The sequence below is a fragment of the Haliotis asinina genome, chromosome 7 (assembly GCF_037392515.1).
Source record: "Haliotis asinina isolate JCU_RB_2024 chromosome 7, JCU_Hal_asi_v2, whole genome shotgun sequence".
Taxonomy (NCBI): Eukaryota; Metazoa; Mollusca; class Gastropoda; order Lepetellida; family Haliotidae; genus Haliotis; species Haliotis asinina.
In genome coordinates, this window is record NC_090286.1 from 8,058,560 (window position 1) to 8,078,901 (window position 20,342).

General features: G+C 42.3%; 2 protein-coding genes across 3 annotated transcripts in view; one reads left to right on the forward strand and one right to left on the reverse strand.

Annotated features, from left to right (window-relative positions):
• The window catches only part of LOC137291830 (transmembrane protein 53-like), a 163,325-nt gene that overhangs the window by 104,739 nt on the left and 38,244 nt on the right, over nucleotides 1-20,342 (forward strand). The gene's annotated exons all lie outside the window — the stretch shown is intronic.
• The window catches only part of LOC137291829 (potassium voltage-gated channel subfamily B member 2-like), a 228,820-nt gene that overhangs the window by 6,650 nt on the left and 201,828 nt on the right, over nucleotides 1-20,342 (reverse strand). For both annotated transcript variants that reach the window (XM_067823366.1, XM_067823367.1), the window contains 2 exons: nucleotides 6,561-7,245; nucleotides 3,195-3,993 (listed from right to left, as the gene is read on the reverse strand). In XM_067823366.1, coding sequence (XP_067679467.1) covers nucleotides 3,215-3,993; nucleotides 6,561-7,245 — 1,464 coding nt within the window. In that variant the 3' untranslated portion in view covers nucleotides 3,195-3,214. The remainder of the gene's footprint in view (nucleotides 1-3,194; nucleotides 3,994-6,560; nucleotides 7,246-20,342) is intronic.

A 20,342-nucleotide genomic window follows, 5' to 3' on the forward strand; every position in this document is an offset into this window, starting at 1 on the left:
GGCTCACATATCGCGAACCAGTTTTGTCCTACATACACACATTCAAAATTTGGCGTCCAGCATATCGCCATTTCTGCAATTGCCTCATTCAAGCCCTCAAACCGATCGTACCAGAGTTACCAATAAACAGTCACTGACCAAACATTTAAGATTTTGTCCTGTTTGTATCGTGGATATCGAATATATCATCTGTTGATTATATATCGATACAGGAAAGGAGTTAAAATTCCACACTTATCACAATCTTGCCCTGTTTAACACATTCACGGAATGGAGTCAGTTTCTCCTGTCAAATAATTCCACAATGTTTTGATGCTTTCAAAACATTTAAGCAGCCAGATGACGTATGCATAAATTCTTCAAACATCATTCTAGGTCCTGATGAGACGAAGGAGCTCACTATAAAAGTCGAGTATTGTCTCATCCATTCTCTTTATCTTCAAGGTCTAAACTACATACTGGATCTTTCTCTAGGGTTCAAGCAATCTCAAATTACCCGCCCTTGATTTCCATTTGTCGATTTGATTCGTTAAGCTTCATGGTCTAACGAACCAATCAGAATGCGAGTTACATATCAGCGTCAGTGCTGGGTTTGGCATTAACAACATGGCTAGAGATTTAGAGCAAGACACAAACCAGCAAGTTAAGGATTTCTGACTTCATATTTTGCTTGGACTCGCGGATCTATGCGTAGTCCAGTCAAAAATCACGAAGCGAAAGAACTGCCCTGCGGATTTCAAACAAATCCAGGATTAGTAAAGGATGAGCATCGTCCTTTGAGTGTCCACAAATGTGCAAAACCGTTTCATGTTAGTAATCAACTTCCTTAACAGGCAGTTCATATCGTACCAAAGATAAATACTCAGATTAAATTAGACCCCGAACACTTAGTGACAAAGACACGTGTCCCGCAAATAATCATACAGAGGAATTGATCCTTGATCTAGAACGTGACAGTTGCGCTACAGTTACGCAGGGATTTCAAACACGATCAGTTGCCAGATAGCGCCAAAAGTCTGAGTTGCTGACAACAGTTGAGAAACTATGTCACGCTAGCTTGGTATTGTAAACTGAAGATACGAAAAAAATGCAGTTTATGGCCTAACCCGAAACATCCCTAAAGCAACCAGTGGTTTATCCAGCACACACGACTTGTAACAGTAAGTGAGTGGAGTGAGTGAGCGAGTTCAATTTTACGTCACTTACAGCAATATTCCAACAATATCACGGCGGGGGACACCAGGAATGGGTTTCACACACTGTACCCACGTGGAGACAGAACCCGAGTTTTCGGCGTAACTAGCGAATGCTTTAACCACTAGGCTACCTCACCGCCCCTGACAAGTAACAGCCTACACGTTGGAACATGCATGTGTCTTGGAAGTGAAAAATCGCCGCTTTTAGTTCACAAGTGACAATTACTGGCTTCCGACTAAACACCTTGTACGCCTCAAGTGGTCATGTGGTGCCTAAATGAACGTAGTGGCGAGGGTTGGATGATCTCTTGTCATCAAGTGGGTATAGTTTTACGCCGCTTTTAGCAATATTCCAACAATACTGCGGCCGGGGACACAAGACATGGGCTTCACACGCTGGACGCATGTGGGGAATCGAACCCGGCTCTTCGGAGTGACTAGCGAACGCTGTAACCAAGAGGCTACCCCTCCACCCCTTGTAGTTAAGAGCCCGAGCTGCGAGATATGCATTGGGCTGGGTATCAATACTTTGTTGAGATACCCAAGCATCACAAGGTTTAACATGTGGAGTCAAGGCTATATATGGCGGCGGGCTTTTAACATGAGGTGAATCCAAATGCAAGATCTGTAACTGCTTCATGGCGACGTACTCTGACATCAGTCACTCAATGGACATGGCGTACGTTTTGGCATTCTGTTGTTTAACACCGCATTTAGCATTAATCCAACAACATGGCGGCGGTCTGTAAATAATCGAGTTTGGATAGGCAATCTAGTGAGCAACAACATGAGCGTCGTCGACGCAACTGGGTTACGATGACATGTGTCAACCGTGCGATCCCGTTGGTCGCCTCTTACTATGAACATTGGTTACTGAAGACTGTAAACCCGAGACTTCACGGACGCAGAGGGACGGTAACACGAAGTGGTAGGGGTAGAATACAGTATTGAATTACGATGATATTTCCAAGCCGAAGTCACCCGTGAAGGTCCCGGGGTAGAATAGGCCTTCAGCAACCCATGCTTGCCATAAAAGGTGACTATGCTTGTCGTAAGAGGCGACCAACGGGATCGGGTGGTCAGGCTTGCTGACTTGGTTGACACATGTCATCGGTTCCCAATCGCGCAGATCGATGCTCATGTTGTTGATCACTGGATTGTCTGGTCCAGACTCGATTATTTACAGACCGTCGCCATATAGCAGGAATATTGCTAAGTGCGACGTAAAACTAAACTCACTCACTCACTCACTCACTCCAAGCCGAAGTCAGAAAATGTGGCCAAGCATCGTAAATGAGTAAACATGGATGTAAGCTGCCATACAGTGTTAGTCTATCTAATAGGCATTCCATGACGGACAATGAAAGCTGCTGTTTTAGTCGATTGAATACGTAAGGCATGACGTACCAAGATAACAAGTAATACAGAGTCAGTAAAGCATACGTCTTGACGTACGTTGAAAGCATGTGGTGTAATCGGTTAGACGTACACGTCATGACGTGACATGGATGTGTGAGTGAGTGACTTTAGTTTTACGCCGCACTCAGCAATATTCCAGCTATATGGCGGCGGACCATTCAAGTGTGGCTTATGTCCGGTACGTACATTGAAAATGACGTACAATTGAAGCCGGTGATGTAGTCTATTGAATATTTAGGTCATGACGTACCCTTGAAACAGGCGATGTAGCCTATCGAATATTTGCGTCATGACGTTAAATTGCATGGAAGCAGGTGATATAGTCTATCGAATATTTAGGTCATACATATAGTCTATCGAATATTTAGGTCATGACGTACCACACAAGCAGGTGCTGTAGTCTATCGAAAATTTAGGTCAGGACGTACCGTGGAAGCACGAGATATGTAACTCATCCGACGTACATTGAAAGCATGTGGTTATCGGTTTGACTTGCATGTGAGACCACATTCTGACATACATTGCAAACAGAGAAGCCCAGCTCTGGTAACCATGACAGCCCGACATACCATGACGTACCTTGTGAGCAGGTGGCTCCACTAGCCACTGGAATCAGGGAAGAGAATGTTTTCCCGCGTGTCGTGACTGACGTCCGACTGCAGACTGTTAACAACGTTCTCCATATTCGTGTCGCTGTCAGTTGGGCCAGAGTCGGCGGTGTCGTAAATGCTGACGGTGTGTTCTTCGCCGCTCATCTGGCTGCCGGCCGTCCGACTGACCACGTCGCTGGAAGGGGACGACTTCAGAAGGTTGGGGTCGGATAGACTGGAGTCAGATAACGAATAATCAGCAGAATTTGACCCAATGTAACTTTCATCCAGATTGTCAGAGGGACTGGTGTCGTTGAGAGGGGACGAGCCTTGGCTAGGGCAACGCAGCTGCTTCCAAAACGCGTTGTTGTGAGGGCCAGCAACGCTGTCGCTGAACTCAACGTCCTCTTCTGACCGCTCGGGGCTGTCCGGCGTCAGGCGCTGACTCTCCTCGTCCGTGCTGTCAATGTGACGCATCCCGGGAGTAGAGTTCGTGCTATTATGGGGAGGGGGCTCCGGAGTAATATCAATCTCGATATGAGGTTTGTGACAAGACATAATATTGTTTTCAAATAAATTGCTGTTTTGGGTAGAGTTTGTGAACTGCCCCGTGCACTCTCCGTCTCTGCACGCAGCTAGCAGTAAATGTTCCGTGTCTTCAGGGTTTCCAACATCCCGCTTTAATATAGATTTCCTTTTTGTTGTCGGCGGCTCCAACAGGGAGGGGCTCGAGCGCTGCTTCGGCGACAGTTTTTCTGAGTTAAGACGACGGCCCGTCGGCTCGCAGCCTGAAAGGAAGGAACACAAGCCCACTTTACAAGCATGCTGAGCGGACATCTACCGTGACGTCACTTCACGACGAGGGTGCGCGTGGGGAAGGGAGATAACTGATTATGGCCTAAACAGGTACGTAAGCATTGGCGTGGTTTTGCGTTGGGTATTTATACACGTTAAGGCGACATCATGCCTTAATATAGGAGAGTATAATGGCTACACTGGTGCATTTGTTTGACCTCCACGAATTTGCTTCGACTATCTGCGACTTTGGAGACCAAACGAAAGCACTGCTGGGAATACACAAAGATACTGTAAGCGTTTGTTGAATGGGACGGCGGGAGATAGCACGTGCTCGATGGGTGAAGCAACGTCACTGCATTGTGAAGGGTAGGGGGTCAGCGTCGAGGTCAGCGGATGGATATACGAGGGGGGTGGACGGACGCACGAACTGGTGTGACCACACACAAGCAGAGGCAGAGACAGCTGGGTACATGAAGCCAGCTGACCGCCAACACTTATCATCATTCTAGGGGAGACAACAAAGACTGACCAACTGACCAGCACAATATGGATGGCCGGGAGCAAACACAGGGGGTACGTCAAGCCAGAGCCTACATAAATTAAAGGGGTCATGTCATCCCCTGAAATTTACAAATTAATTTCAACTTAATCATTTCCACTTGGAAATATGAATTTAGTAAATTTGCCAAATATGCAAATTAGACTCAGAACATCCCCTTTCAGTTGTCAATAACACTGAAATCCCCTTCTCATGTATTGCCACACCAGTGAACGTGTCATAATGCATAAAGCGCCCTCTTGCGGTACAACTTGACTCACCTCGCTTAGTTGAGTAGAAACCTTTCATCTGGAATAAAATTACGGGTCAAACCATCGTCAGTAAAGTTTCTTCTTAACACTAATATCTAAGGTCTTGGAACTTAAAAAGTACAATGCAACATATGTAATAAAATCCAAGATTACATGCAAGTAGACAGAACATATTTATACTCTCAGGAATTGTAAAACGAATTTACCTAACAACCTACCGTGCTTTCTATCTTTTCAACAGTCCAGTGCCTTATTTTGACTACTCAAATTAACTACAATAAATATCAATTGAAAATAGAGATACTTTCATAAAACACAACGTGTAGATTTAACCAAATCATTGCTAATGTTACTGACTGAACTAGAAACTGTCGTACATTCAGCTAAATCACGGAGCATGCTAAACTCATTCCTGAACCCTCTATTTTAAAACTAAAGTGTAAGAAACACAGCATATCACATTCCATTCAAAACAGTAAGTACATTAAGAAAGTAAACCGTAAACTAAGAAATTCAACCAAGAAGGTAAAATACTTTGTGAATTAATACGGGTGGGTCTTACGGTGCAATAAAGGTAGAATCATATGAAGTACTTCTAAGAGCTACCTAATCTATTAATTAAAGAGGTGACTCTTACCTGTAGCGACAAAATTAACGTTGCGAGAATTTCATACACGCATGCCCTATCAATGTTTTTTGACTCCAAAATAACAATAAGATGACAAGTATTGTCTGAATCTACTCCTTGGCTTCCGTTGGTCCGACATGTATGAATATGGCAGGGGAGATAACTCATTAATTCCCACCGATCATGTCCATATGTTATCCTATCATTTTGAGTTCGAATCCCAGATTCTCCCCGAGTATGATCACAGTTTTGTCGGCACTAAACAGGTGCTCGTGGATTTCAAGAAAATGGTGAAGATCTCGGTCCCGTCGGGATGTAACGAAAATTTCGTGAGGTTAATCACAACTAAATCATTTGTCAAGAAATCGAATCTACACAGGAAATATATTGATGGGCAATATGCTTGAAACATTCAACATCCGGGTTAGAACTGGTCTCCAGGAATGGATTTTTGTTCGAAAGGATGACAAACAAAATGGCCCGATGTTAGTGCATTCCTAAAACATCTCCAACCGTTTTTTTAACTTCTCATAAAAAGAACATTCCACACCACACTGTCTTAAGTTAATGTCTGCTGTACTGAACTTTCGTGTTCACCCAATTTTTCAAAGAAAATATTATCGAGGTATAATAAGAGTTGTTCCCCTTACACTATTACGGTATCATATTGTGCCTCGAGCTGGGTTTGACGTTTCAGAATTGTCGCCCTTGACCTTAAGGTGCGTTTTGTTACAACGTTTCATAAGAAACAGCCGCAGAAGACTTTTCAGACCTGCTAACCCTTATTGCAGAATTGTTGGTCCATGGTATCTGCATTCATAAAATATTTGCAATATTTTTAAGGCAATACTTAATGGCATATACTTTCATGAAAATGTTTGAAACACTTATGGACACCTATCTCGATTGTTTATCAAAGCAAAACATATTCTTTTCGGAAACAAGTACTTTCTCAAAAATACGAAAAATACAATCAACCCTTTCACGAAATATCCTCACAACTAAGGTCTATTCAAGGAACACCCACCTGATGATGCTTTGTTAGGGGCATGTTTGTAAAATAGTTTCCAGGTAAACATCATGTCAGATGAGACACGTCCACACCTCTAGATGACCCACCTGATTTCGTGCTGGCTATGAGATGGTAATTGGCCAACTTCCTTCCCGTGGCAGGACTGGCGTGAAGGCGACTGGCGAGAGACACGGCCTTCCTGAATTTCAACTTTGGCTTTGTATATTCCTGGGAATGAAGATTGTCCGTAGAGCAGTAGCTTCTTTCCTTCACATCCGAGAAGCGGGGATGCTTCTCCACAGAAAGTGATTTATGTCTTTTAAAGCTAGATTTCTGAGGTTGCGGAACCTTAGCTTGAAGAAGTCCCCTAGATGGGGAGTGTGGTTGTGAGGAGGACTGAACGGGGGAGCCCTGAGCGGAGGCACACTCCCACGTCGTTGACAACCCCGTATCTAGCTGCTGCACAACCTGGTTTGAAGGAGCGAACTGGACTTCCGGTCTGTTGAATCCCGTTTCCTGTTGCGCGTCGCTCTGGAGGTCATTGAAAAGATTCTGGTAGGCGTGAGATTCCGGGGGGATATTGGGGTTGGTATATCCCCCCGTGTCCTCTAAAGGGTTAACGTAGAGATTGTGTTTTGGCGTGTCCGCGGAAGGTGGCCCTGTTATCGAGGGACTGTTTTGTGGGTGGGTGACACAACTCGTGAAGGTGTCCGTGCTGGTAGAGCTGTTCTGACGATAGAGTTGCTTCATTTCGATACAACTTTTATCAGGAGTAATTCGTTCATATCGTCCCTGAAAACAACCAAACGATATAATTAATCCGGATATCCAACTTGAAAATCGCAGGGTACTCGAATTCTGAAATGCATTACTTAACAACTGGTTTAAGACGATGTTATTGTACTCGTTTAACTGTGACTGCCCGGAATGAACGAGCCAGTGATGGACTGAGTGAATATTGCTGAATACCACAGCAACAATTTTGCAACTACTTGCGGCGACCAAAAGCTTCATTCCAAGTTAAACCTCACAACAAAAGCTAAGTCTCTTTCCTCCTTAAATATCGTGATGTTGAGAGGGTCTTATCTTAAAGCGAACACGCTCGTTTCTTGTTATAAATACGGACACAAATCTAAAAATAAAACAACTTTTAACACTACGTCATCTCACTAAATTCATATCTTAGTTCCAGCTAACGCAAACAAATACCTCAGAACATTCCTTTTTCAGGTTACGTCAGAACGACCCTTCACGAACTTTGACCGTCCAATGACTGACAAGAGTGCGACATTGACCAATCAGGAAGCAGCTTGCAAAAGCTTTTAAACTGACGACTACGCTTTGAAAAGGAAAATTAAACAGAAAATCATTCTGGAATGTCTAATAGATAGTTTCGATTATATTCCAGTAACTGCTGTACCCTAGAATCTCTTCTGTTCAAACGTACAGCCGATTAAAAGCATTTAGTATACACAGGGAATGGCAGATTCAGCCGAAAAGTCTATAGCTGTCGTAACCCCCTGTTACATTTTCCGAGGTTATATGAGTAGGAAAACCTTCCCTGGGTGGTTATCGGCTTTCTGATTGGTCGTTTAAGGTCGCTGTGACGTGACCCGTATTCGATGTCCTCAGATGTTAATTTAGCGGTAACAAGAACTAGGATCTAATTTTAATGAGGTCGACATTACGTCACAAACATTCAAAGAAGAATGCACTCAAAATGCTGAATTTTACAACCACCCCGAAACGTTTGACAAATTCACTACAGATACCACGTAACATACGCTACTGTGACGTCACAGCGTGCAGTGTGTGCCGGGTAAAGCTAAGCACATGTTAGAACGTTCCTTGTTCCTACAAAAGAGACTAAATAATGGGAAGACTAATCCAGACTAAAGTGTTTGTCAACTATATCAATCATGTCTACATCTCTCATCCGCTACTTCTACAATATTCTGCATCTAAAGTAGGTATTATTGGACCTTCTGAAACTGTCAGTGCGCCAGGCTGAATATATGTCCCATAAAAATGTTCAAGATGTCGGTTCGTCTGGTTGCCAAGTAGCTAGCCAACATTTGAGAGGGTTAGATATTGCCTCGATAACGCGCTGTTCCATCGTTCCTATCAAGGCCATCGTTGAATATGATTCTGTGGTTCTGGGCAGGTTGGGATTTACCATTCTGATGACACGGGTGACGATTTTTCATACGTAAAGGAATAATGCTACGTTCAGATTTATACAGTTGTCAGTGACGTCACATGTGTCAATGTAGCGATCGGGCAAAATCTGTAGTTAGTGCTGGTCTCATACGTTTACCATGTTGGTCAAAGTTCCTGATTTCGGAAACTGAACGTGGAATCTCCAGATCTAATCTACGGGTTGACCAAGGAATCGCTGGAATCTGGTACACCAAAGGTAGGTAACTCTTCACGCTGCGGCGCCATAATCGAAAGGACAGAAAAGGGGGATTTGTCTAAGAGTCGTTTCATTAATCAAGACCACCTTTTACTACAAATATGTTGACATACAGTGCTTTTAGTGAATGGACATATTGTGCTTTCACTGCAACCCAAGTTTACCCGTATAGCTGTAGATTTACGAGACAGAATTCAATTTGCTCAGCCTGGGGTTTCAAATGACACAGTTAGCGCAGTGAAATCTACCGATGACACAGAATAGTTTCATTTGAGGCGAAAATAATGATTTGAAACCTCGCGTGGATATCTGAGAACTTAAATAAAAAGTAGCGCCAAGTGAACATAGCATCAGCCAATCAGGGTGGAGAGTTTTATGTTGTCCGCACAAGTGAACGAAGCATTCAGACAAGCAGGCATACATTTCTGTATCTCGGAAAAGTATATAATCAGGTAGTTCAGAATGCCCAAAACAAACAAACAAACAAACAAACAAACAAACAAACAAATAAATAAATAAATAAATCATGACTGGGGATATTATGCTGTTTCACAACAGCATGGCATCAACACCAAAACAAGGATGATACGGGATCTATATGTTTTCTGTGTGGGTTCTTCTTGGAATCGTGATTGTCCAAAAGGCAAACAAATGGTACAATTAAAAGAAACAAAAGTATAATGAAAGTATCTCCATCATATAATAGGTGATTTCATGTGTTTAAAAGGATAGGCAGATTTTTCTCGAAAGCTGATGTAAGAATGTTTCAAGGTCAATGGAGTTTTAGCATAGGAGATGTATGTCGGGATAAAATTATCTGATTGTCATGCGATTATGCTGCGTTTGAGATCTGAATACTCGATGTTATTACGTGATGTGTGAAGAGATACTGCAAATGCTATCTTTCATTTCAAATGAAATGTCAAATAAACCAAGGATGCAGCTAGGGACACTAGAAAGTTTTCATTTCTGGCACATATGCCATTTGAAAGTGTTTGTAGTGTTAGAAGCGTGTTATTCCTTCTCGCGTGGGCATTAGGTACAGAATGTTTTTTGGGGGGACGAGCGCCAAAACCAACATTCATTTTGAAATTTAGAACCGACATAATTGAAAAGCATGGGTATAGAAAGAACTGGGTGGGATTTGATTTGAACTTTTTGTGAGCGTGGTGACGAGTCGAATGGGTAGTGTCGGGGGTGTTAAGTTGTGCCTATGGGCTGTGATGAGTGAGTGAGTAAATATGACGCTGGTGTAAGCAATATTCCAGCAATATCATGGGCTGTAACATTGCACACATGCAGGGAATCGAACCAGGTCATCAGCGTCACGGGGGAACGCCTTAACCAATAGACTACCCTGTGGGCTGTGGTGGGATTAGGATGAGATTATCGGAGTTGGGAGCGGATGAGACAAGGGGTGAGTATTATCGGGTTAGTAGAGATCGGGGCTTAGCGAATGGTGCGATAGGTGACATCGACGGGACCCTATGACAGGGTGGGGTTAAATATAGATGGAACTCTCCAAAATTCCCTCACATAACACTGGACACTGATCCAAATCAGCGCGGACAAATAGCACCATAGAAACTACTTACTAAAATCTGTTGTCGAACAAGCTCCAGTTAACAATCAGAGGGGCGATAAATTTACCGCTTTCAAAAATACCGCAACCAGCATCGATAGCGTAAACTGCAACGTTGCAAGAACTGTTACAGACTGAAATGCTCTTCATCCACAGCTTTATCAAAGGATCGATGGAGCATGTATCTCAATCAGTACCCTAACTCAATCTGATGTTTTCACGGTAAGAAGAAACACCGAAACCTCATTTCCGTGTTACCAGACCAACTTTTGATAAACGTAACGCAATACCTCGAGGAGAGATCGCATTATCAATGAATGTAGTCCTGTCATTATCATCGCTAGTCGGTGTTGAAAGTAACTTATTGTTGTGAGCACCAACGTCGCTAATGTGAGAGAAGCTTCAAGTTTATTACAAACCTTTGGTTGGCTAGCGTGTTGTTTAACGCCGCACTAGACAATCCGGTGATCAATTGCTTGAGCATCGATCTACGCATTTGGGATACGATGGTGTGTGTCAACCATGTCAGCAAGCCTGACCACCCGTTCCGTTATAGTCGCTTTTTCCGACAAGCATGGGTTGCTGAAGACCAATTCGTACCCGTATCTTCACGGGTCTCGCCTTTTACGACAAGCATGGGTTGCTGAAGACCAATTCTTACCCGGATCTTCAGGGGTATCATTACTAACCTCAACAGGTGGGTAAAGGTGCCGCCGTAATAGTCCCTGGTATAGCTAGGGTGAGAGGGAAGGGTTAAAATGAGATATGTAATCTGTAGCCTCTGAACCAGTCGTGAGTGAGTGAGTTGAGTTCGAGGCCGTTTTGAACAGTATTTCAACAAGACAGCAGAGTGTGTGAAACCACAAGCAGGTATGATACTGACAAAGACGAATCAGTATTAAGGCGATAAAGGTTTCGAACCCATGATTACAGGATTCTGGCACATCAAGGGAGAGAACTCTACACGACTGGGCCAGCCGTCGGCAGAGGTAAGAAAGCAGTGATATGTTTGCAAGCGTCTTAAGTGCAAATATACTTAAGCGTGCTTAGCGAATGCTTCTTAAATATACTGAGGAAAAAAATAATGGATCACATTAAATGACGACTGTTCCTTTACTTTTTTTTCAGGTTTTATCACAAGTTTTGTCTCGCATATGTTGTGAACCTGGAAGAAATTAAGGAAATACTTGTGTTTTAATCTGATCCCTTATATTTTCCCGCAGTATATATTTCAAATTGATTAATGTGGATTTATATTATGTTTACAGGTTGTCATAATTAAAGCAGAATTATATGGCATTTCATGTGATTCCTACTCTGTACAAACACACCCGAACACGTGTTACAACAAAATGCACAATACGTATCACAACAGGGCGGGGAATGACAAACAGTGAAACCTAGCTAATCCGTCTACCCCTTATTCCGGGGAATCTCGTTGTGAACGCTCTTGTATACACATATGAATATTTCTCGATAAGTTTTGATAAATCGAACATTTGTTAATCCGAACGATTTGTAGCGAATGGTAGGTAGGGTCTGTATTAACGAGGTCTCACAATACCCTCTTTTTGTTGATTAAAGAGTGTTACATATTTAATTTATCAAACGATACTTTATCCAGACAAATCACGTAAAGCCTGAACAAATATCCCTAAAATATGTAAAAGTTGAAAACCTGAGAAATCTGTTATATATTAGATAATAAACGCAAATACCCATATTAGAAAACATGTCAGAACCAATTTGTCGGCATTGTATTTCATAGATAATTTCTTTGCAACAGATGTATTACTAAAAGCGACAACTCTCTACTAAAAATTTTATAATTTTATAAAAAAATGTTAATAGCATGATAAAGTAGATTTTATGCATCATCTCTAAACAGATCTGAAATTTATAAAATATGGTTTTCATAGGAACTTTGCAAGAATATTGACAACACATCCGAACTGGGATACAGACATAACTCACTTAATTATCACTGTATGTACCGATGTGATAAGATATCAGTAATTTGCTCCAAATACCGCAAATATTTTCGATAATTCCCGGTACAATTATGATAGATATTTATCGGGGAGGTCATGTCTAAATCAGCTTTTATTTTACATAGTTCCTTCTGATATGTTACTCACAATATGTTAAGAGTGATCCTATTATTTTTGTATAACTACAGACAGCCTGTCATGGTGGCGCAACTATATTTATACGAAAGAAACCTGACCCTTAACGTTTTTGAGCAGTGTATACGTTTTGTAGCTAAGTAAATGAATTAAGAATATTCCTCAAGCGCTGCAGGTTGCTCAGTTTGACCCGATCAAGTGAATTCTAATGCATTGCGTGACCGTGTCACAACTGGTTGGGTCTATTATTGTCAAGAGGTGCGCATTTGTCAGGTGATTGTTAACATGTCCGAACAGTCGAGACAAGGTCGGCGTTTGACATCTCAGTGTCAAGAAATGGTGAGCTATGAGCTAACTGTCCTTAAACAACTAGCTGGAGCTTGTTTAATGTTTCCTATTCGGGCTTTTGGGTAGCGAGTTCCCCTATTTAATGAAGTTAACTCGACCAGCCGTTTGTGCCGTCTGACCTCATATTCATGCATATGTAAAGTAGCTCAGGTCAAGCTGATCAGCCGGTAGAAAAACCTGAAAGCGTCGAAAGCGTGAATCTACAAGCCATGCCCATTACACATATTTTCTTAATGCGTGCAAATGGACACTTAAACGACCCAATCACACGGGCTGTCACGAAAACAGGGTCTGTCAACATCCTTGATTATATTACAGCTCAACACGTCTATACGTATGAATGATGTTTATGTGCGCACGGCGTCAGCCACAGAGACCTAACAGAGTGGAAAATGTTTCCAATCGCGTCAATGCTAATCAATGCAGTCGTAAGAATATAAGCCGTGTTATAGTTCGAACTGGACACAGTTTGTCGAAGTACTCGTTTTATTACAGCTAATATCTCTGATTAGAATGATTGACATATGATCAAAATTGATATGTTACCGGCAAAAAGGCCCTTACTGATTGAACATCGATTATTTATACAGTTAAACCTCTGGAACGTTTAAGTCGGGGATCCCCAAATTGATAAATATTGCTGATGTGACGTTAAATATTAACGCACTCATTAAATCACCCAAATGAACGAAAATAAATAATCATATATAAAAATAAAAAAAAAAAGAGAAAAGAATCATCCGGATTTTCCCACTGTCTCGATTGACGAAGTTCACCGTATCACACAAACTTGCACTTAGAAGTTTTGTGAATGAACCCAACGTCAGGATATCAAGGCTTCTAATACAAGACAAAATATCATTCCGCACTGACTGCTACAGTTCCCTCCGTAGAAAACTCGTGGTCTCGGAAAAATCAGATATATACTGCTCAATAGTAGTCCAAAAAATTTAAAAAGACTGACTTGCGTTAGGAGAAAGAATCAGTGTTCCCTAATTTCTTTTGAGTAGTTTATGAAAAGCTCCGGTCTTAATCGACACCGTGCTGAAACCTAAAACATATTCCCTTGTGGTTGAAAGGAGATGAGTTCTGTGGAGAATTTGCGCAATTTAATTGTATTCTACCAAAAGATTGACTTCCCATTAAAGCAAGATACTAAAGCGCGTATTAAAGCGCGCCTAATGTTCAGTTTGAGTATATTAAATATACCGCCAAACGAGGATCAGATAAGGTTGAATTTTAATTGTTAACGCTAATATTGGTTAAAATGAAGTAACGTTTTAGTGTGTGTATACACGGTTCTGCTCGGTACATACAAGTGCCCAGAACGTGTGTGTGTGTGTGTGTGTGTGTGTGTGTGTGTGTGTGTGTGTGTGTATCACATAGCATTGACCGACGAGTATATAGAGGAAGCGTGGTGCAAACAAGCAGAAGCATCTATGAGTCGTGTAGCAAAGCCAGCGTGGACAGTGGTCAGTGGTCGTGCTATGCGAGATGGCAAGATCAATACGAGACTGAAGACACGTAGTGGACATTGAAACGTGAACTGACTGAGCGACATTGAGCGACATCTACCACCACCAAACTGCCGGAAACATTGACCTTTGACCTATCAGCGTCAGAATTAACTAGAATCGATTTCAGGATGTAAGAAAAAACGGAGAATCTGTTTCTAAATTGTAGCATTCTAGCTTAGGAGCATGAAGGAGATATTAGCCCAGAATCAAGAGCACTGATTGGAACTGGATTTAGCCTTTCGCCCACACAAATAGGAATAGTCCTGGAACACAACGTCAATAACAGTTCCATTGAGCAAATTTATCCTTCATCGTCATAGGGAGTTACGGGAATGAAATTCCCCTCTTCAAGTCGTTTTTGTATGACTCAACAGCAACGAGCAAGCACATATCAGGCGGTCCAATCTGATGGGTGGCAGATATATCTCGAACAATGACTGAGTGTTATATGATTAATCCGCTTGGATTAGGGTGTTATTGGAAGCCAATTCCTTCAATCGTCATGTCTGTAATGGCATTTCGTGTAATGACATTTATTCAGCATCTATTGAGAATACATTCGGCTACAACGCGAGGTGTTCATTTGTTCTGTTGTGATGCTGTTCCAGTTGTTCCTGGTTGACAGCGAGAGTCGTTATCTTACTACAGCCTTTGTAATTTGCTCTGTAGCTATCGCGAATATCGTTGCACGGCGCTGAAGTATCGGGGGATGTTGTTCCTGATGCCGTTGTGGCGGAAAGAGCATGATTACATGTAAACTTTGTTTGATGTGACGGAGTTATGTCCCTTGGGCTGCCGCTGTGGAGTGTGAAACTTGGCTGCAAATCTTGTTGCATGTGGAGCTGCATATTGTCTTTTGACCTCGACTGTTATAAAGCTTTCCATGTTTACTTCTACTCCTGGGCCCACGTGCACAAAACGATCTTAGCGCTACAACTATCTTAAGCCTATGTTGGAATAACAATCCCTGAAGTGCTAAGATTGCTTTGTGCAAGTGGTGGAATGTGTGTCCATGTCCTGATAGCTTTGCGTGAAGACTGAAAGCTTGTTCTGGTCAGTCTGGATCAGTGTGCACATGTGCGCGTACGACTGTTCGACCCGGTTGGATAGATTTCTGTGTGAGAGCGTGCGTTAACTGACTTTGTTTCTACATCTAGAATTCCGGGTCAGTGCATGGATGCGTGCGTGCTTACCATCTATAGCTCGACCGTGTTAGTGGATAAATGTGTGCGTGAGAGCGTCTGTGTGTGTGTGTGTTCATGTGAGTAGACTGAAAACATCTTGTATGTCTCGATATCATGGCCCGTATCAGGGCGCCTGTCAACCTTTGTTTGTCAGCCCTCTATATTTCGAACCCCCGGTTAGTGGGTGTGGGCGTACTCAGAGAGAGCTCTCATTTTTTCTCGACTTCGAGTTTGTGTTCTTAAGTGCGCGTGTGTATATAAAGAGTTTATATCCACGCCTTACCCAAAATAACACCGATTAATGATCAATGTGCACTTGCCATTTTAATCTCGAACAAAGCGACAATGTGTGCCTATGTACATCTCTATCTGGAACGTACTCCGACAGTAGTGCTCCAGCAAAGACACAGTTCTGCTTCAAGACTGGTTCTGGCGAATGTCAAATGAAATACATTTAAGTTCTGAATAATGATTATAATGATTATTTGCCTCAATGCATTTGAAATCTGTGTCGAAATATATATAGGTTCCGTAGCTCATCTTGGTCATTCAAGGGTAAAAAACAACACCGAAAAGTTTCCCCAAGAATATCCTGAACACTACATGCTCTGCAAAATGTGTATTTGGCATATCCACAAGTTCTTCCTACTACGATGTATTGTTGACGTATTACGTATTGGTATATAAGTCCTTCAAGAAAAAAATCAGTCTGACTGCCACTAAATATGTCCAGCGTAATAGTTTCAAATATTCTCGAGAACTAAATATGTGGGGTATGTGGGGCCAAATTCGTACGATGGTAACAAGCTGCATATCAAAAATAAAATGTATAGTTCTTGCAAAAAACTCAACAACAGAAAACGTTCCTGGCCATTTCGTTATGGCCGCCATTAGAACTATTTCAAGAAATACCATGATTAGGTTTACATTTACAAACTTTCACTTTTTTGGTCTTGTGCCTTACTGGAAGAATGTTTACGAAGGACGAATGAACGTTTCCGCCACATGCTCACATCATCTGATAGTTAAGGTGGGCTAAGTGAATATAAATTAAAGGTAATCGTTTTCGTACCCGGCACCACTAATCACAAGGTAGAATCAAGAAGTAGATATTTATTCATGTAATAAGTTAAAACATTCCAACAGATTACAGGAATCCAACAAAACAAATTGTAACAGTGTGATTAACCTACAGCGTTCAGACCTTCTGGTTGAACCATGAGGGAGTGCGCAATGGAGTCACAGAGAACAGTAAGTCTGACAGGTGAGTTACAGGGACAAACATGTCGGACATGTGAGTCAAAGCAACCAGCAAGTCTGACAGAAAAGTGAGACCCATATGTTTGGCTGTTGAGTCACAAAGAACCACATGTTGAACATGAGAGTCATAGAGAACCACACGTCTGGTAGGTACGTCACAGGGACCAACATGTCAGATACGAGAGTCAAAGCAACCAACAAATCTGACAGGAGAGCACCAGAGATCCAAATGTCTAGCTGTTGAGACACAGAGATCCACATGCCTAACTTGAGAGTCACGGGGCCCCACATGTCTGACTTGAGATCCACAGACCAACACGTCTGACAAGCGAGTCACAGAGACCCACAGAATGAGTCAAAGAAATCAACATGTCTGACATGGGGGATCGAAATAACGAACACGACAGACTGGAGCGTTCACAGAGACCCACATGTCTGACCTGAGAGCCACATACACCCACATGCTTGACTTGCGAGCCATAGAGACCCACATGCCTCACTTGAGACCCACAGAGAACCACGTGCCTGACTTGTGCCATAGAGACCCACATGCCTGACTTGAGAGTCACAGGGACCCACATGCCTGACTTGATAGTCACAGGGACCCACATGCCTGACTTGTGAGTCACAAGGACCCACATGCCTGACTTGTGAGTCACAGAGACCCACATGCTCGACTTAAGAGCCACAGAGATCACATGTCTGACTTGAGAGTCACAGAAACGGACATCAGACGTACACCAACCAGCGGTGTGTACCAACACAGGATGCAGATCTAACCAGTAATCTAGCAACAACATGTGATGAATGTATCTAGGAACAATCTACAGATGCCAGTAAAATGATCAAGTTAACCTTGTATACATTACATATTCAGATGAAACGAAGCAATGAATGCGTCTATGAACAATGAACTAACAATGTAACGTGCTGCACGTGGCAGCTAATGCTATCACGTGACGCAATGATACGTCAAGGTATTGAATTACGATTCTCTAATCTACAGACAGAAATATACACACACGTACAGACCTCGAACAGCACTAACTTATTTCTTTTGTTATAGCCCCCATGGATATTTGACATTGCGTGTTTTGTTAGGATGTTAGGATCTATGGACATGCCAGTCAAAAATATGGACTTGAAAGTAACGATTCGGTTGCTATGGACATGAAGATGTTGTATTTAGGGACACAGCAGTCAGTTTGTCGTGTTTTGGAACAAATCAGCCATGATGTTGCATTCAGGGACACAGCAGTCAGTTTGTCGTGTTTTGGAACATATCAGTCATGATGTTGCATTTAGGGACACGGCAGTGAGTCTGCCGTACTTTGGAACCTTTCTACCAAGATGTTGTATCTAGAGACATGTGCCTGCAGATGTTGTACTGAAGATGTATTTTCGGACATATCTGCCAAGATGTTGTATCTACGGCCATACCATTTACAATGTCGTATCTATGGACAAGACGTATATATGGACATATCCATATGTTGTATTTCGGGGCATGTCAATCTGCTTGTTGCATCTATGGACCTGTGAGTCATGATGTTGCATCTATGGACCTGTCTGTCAAGAAGTTGTTTCTATGTCCCTCTCTGTCATGATGATGCATCTATGGACCTGTCTGTCAGGATGATGCATCTCTGGACATGTGTGTCAGGATGATGCATCTATGGACCTATCTGCCAGGACGTAGTTTCTATGTACCTGTCTGTGATGATGTTGTTCCTATGGATATATCTGTTAGGATGTTGTGTTTATGGACCTGTGTGTCAGGACGTTGCATTTATGGACCTGTCTGTCAGGACGTTGCATCTATGGACCTGTCTGTCAGGACGTTGCATCTATGGACATGTCTGTCAGGATGATGCATCTATGGACCTGTTTGTCAGGACGTTGTATGTATGGATCTGTCTGTCAGGACGTTGCATCTATGGTCATGTCTGTCAGAAAGTTGCATCTATGGACCTGTTTGTCAGGACGTTGCATCTATGGACATGTCAGCCAGTATGCTGTATCTTTTGCAGCAGTTGGTTGATTGGCTAAAGCCATTTTTGAAACGAATCTGGAAAAAGTAATCACGTGTTGACAACGAGACTAAAGTTAGCAGCGAAACTGGAGTGCCTAAAAGTCAGATGTGAAACTACACTGTCTAAGGTCACATGTGAAACTAGATCGGCTAAAGTCAGTAAGTGACAACAACTAGAAAGGTTCATGTCAGTCAGTAGTGACAAGTCACGACTGACCATGGTCATTCAGCGGTGACATTCAGATAAAGTTCAGTCAGTTGTGACACCTTTTTGGCTAAAGTGAGTCAGTGTTGATGATACAAAACACTCAAACATCCATTCCACACACTTTCATCCGATACGAGAATTTTTTCATGTTTCGATACATGTATCGATTTTTCACGACGATTATCGATTTTCTCTGAACTTATTACAGTGACACATTCACCCAGGCTTGGAAGTATTAATGAATGCTAAACATTTAATTAGAAACCGAATCTTTCCTCATACTATAAACATACACGCCAACAACACTTTCTACTCACAAGGCTCGAGAGTGTACGGTGTAAAAGCGTACGATGGCATACATCCTAATGATGATCTGTCTCTTACCATTCAGTTTACACCAACGCAGAGTCATAATTGAGCAGAGTAAAGTGTCTTTACGGTATGAAATCTATCCAAACCGGACAAAAAAGTAAAAAAATTGAAATAAATATAAACCCCCGATCGGTCACGCTGGAAGTCTGATGTCACTAGGGACATGTTCAAAGCATTGCCCATTCGCTGAATCAGTGTGCATTCAAATAACTTTCTCGACTTCAAAAACATCACATACCCAAAAGGATGATGTAAATTATTATACAGTCTGGAAACAAATCACCCTTCCCCCATAACAGGGAACACGTCCATCGTAAATGAATTAGGTGTACATGTGTGCTGAATTTAACATATTATACCTGGTTACCACTTCACAATTGGAAGCTCATTAAATATGAGTTTGAAGTGGTGTATGCTAGTGTCTCCTCAGTTTCTATTCTAAGTCACAGCAGTTGATGCTCAGGATTAACAACATATGATATATTTCCTGCATGATCCGGATCTGGCAGCGGCATCACTAGCAGGAGCTGCAGCAGCAGGAGTAGCTTCATCAGCAAGTTCATTTCAGACGGTCCTCATTGTCCAAAACTGGCGGAGCATGACGATTGCCTACACATCAACACTCGGATTCCTACTCGTAAGATGCTTCACCAGGTTCCTACTGACACAGAGACTGACGTTTATTTCCGACTCCTGCCCATTCCGTCAGACAAGACGCGCATATCTAGAGTACAAATGACAGTATCACATTTCGTTGGAATCATAACTCACCGTATCATCACCACCCCTAAACGTCCACAAATCAACAAACGACATCAATAAATTGTCATCATCAACCAATTAA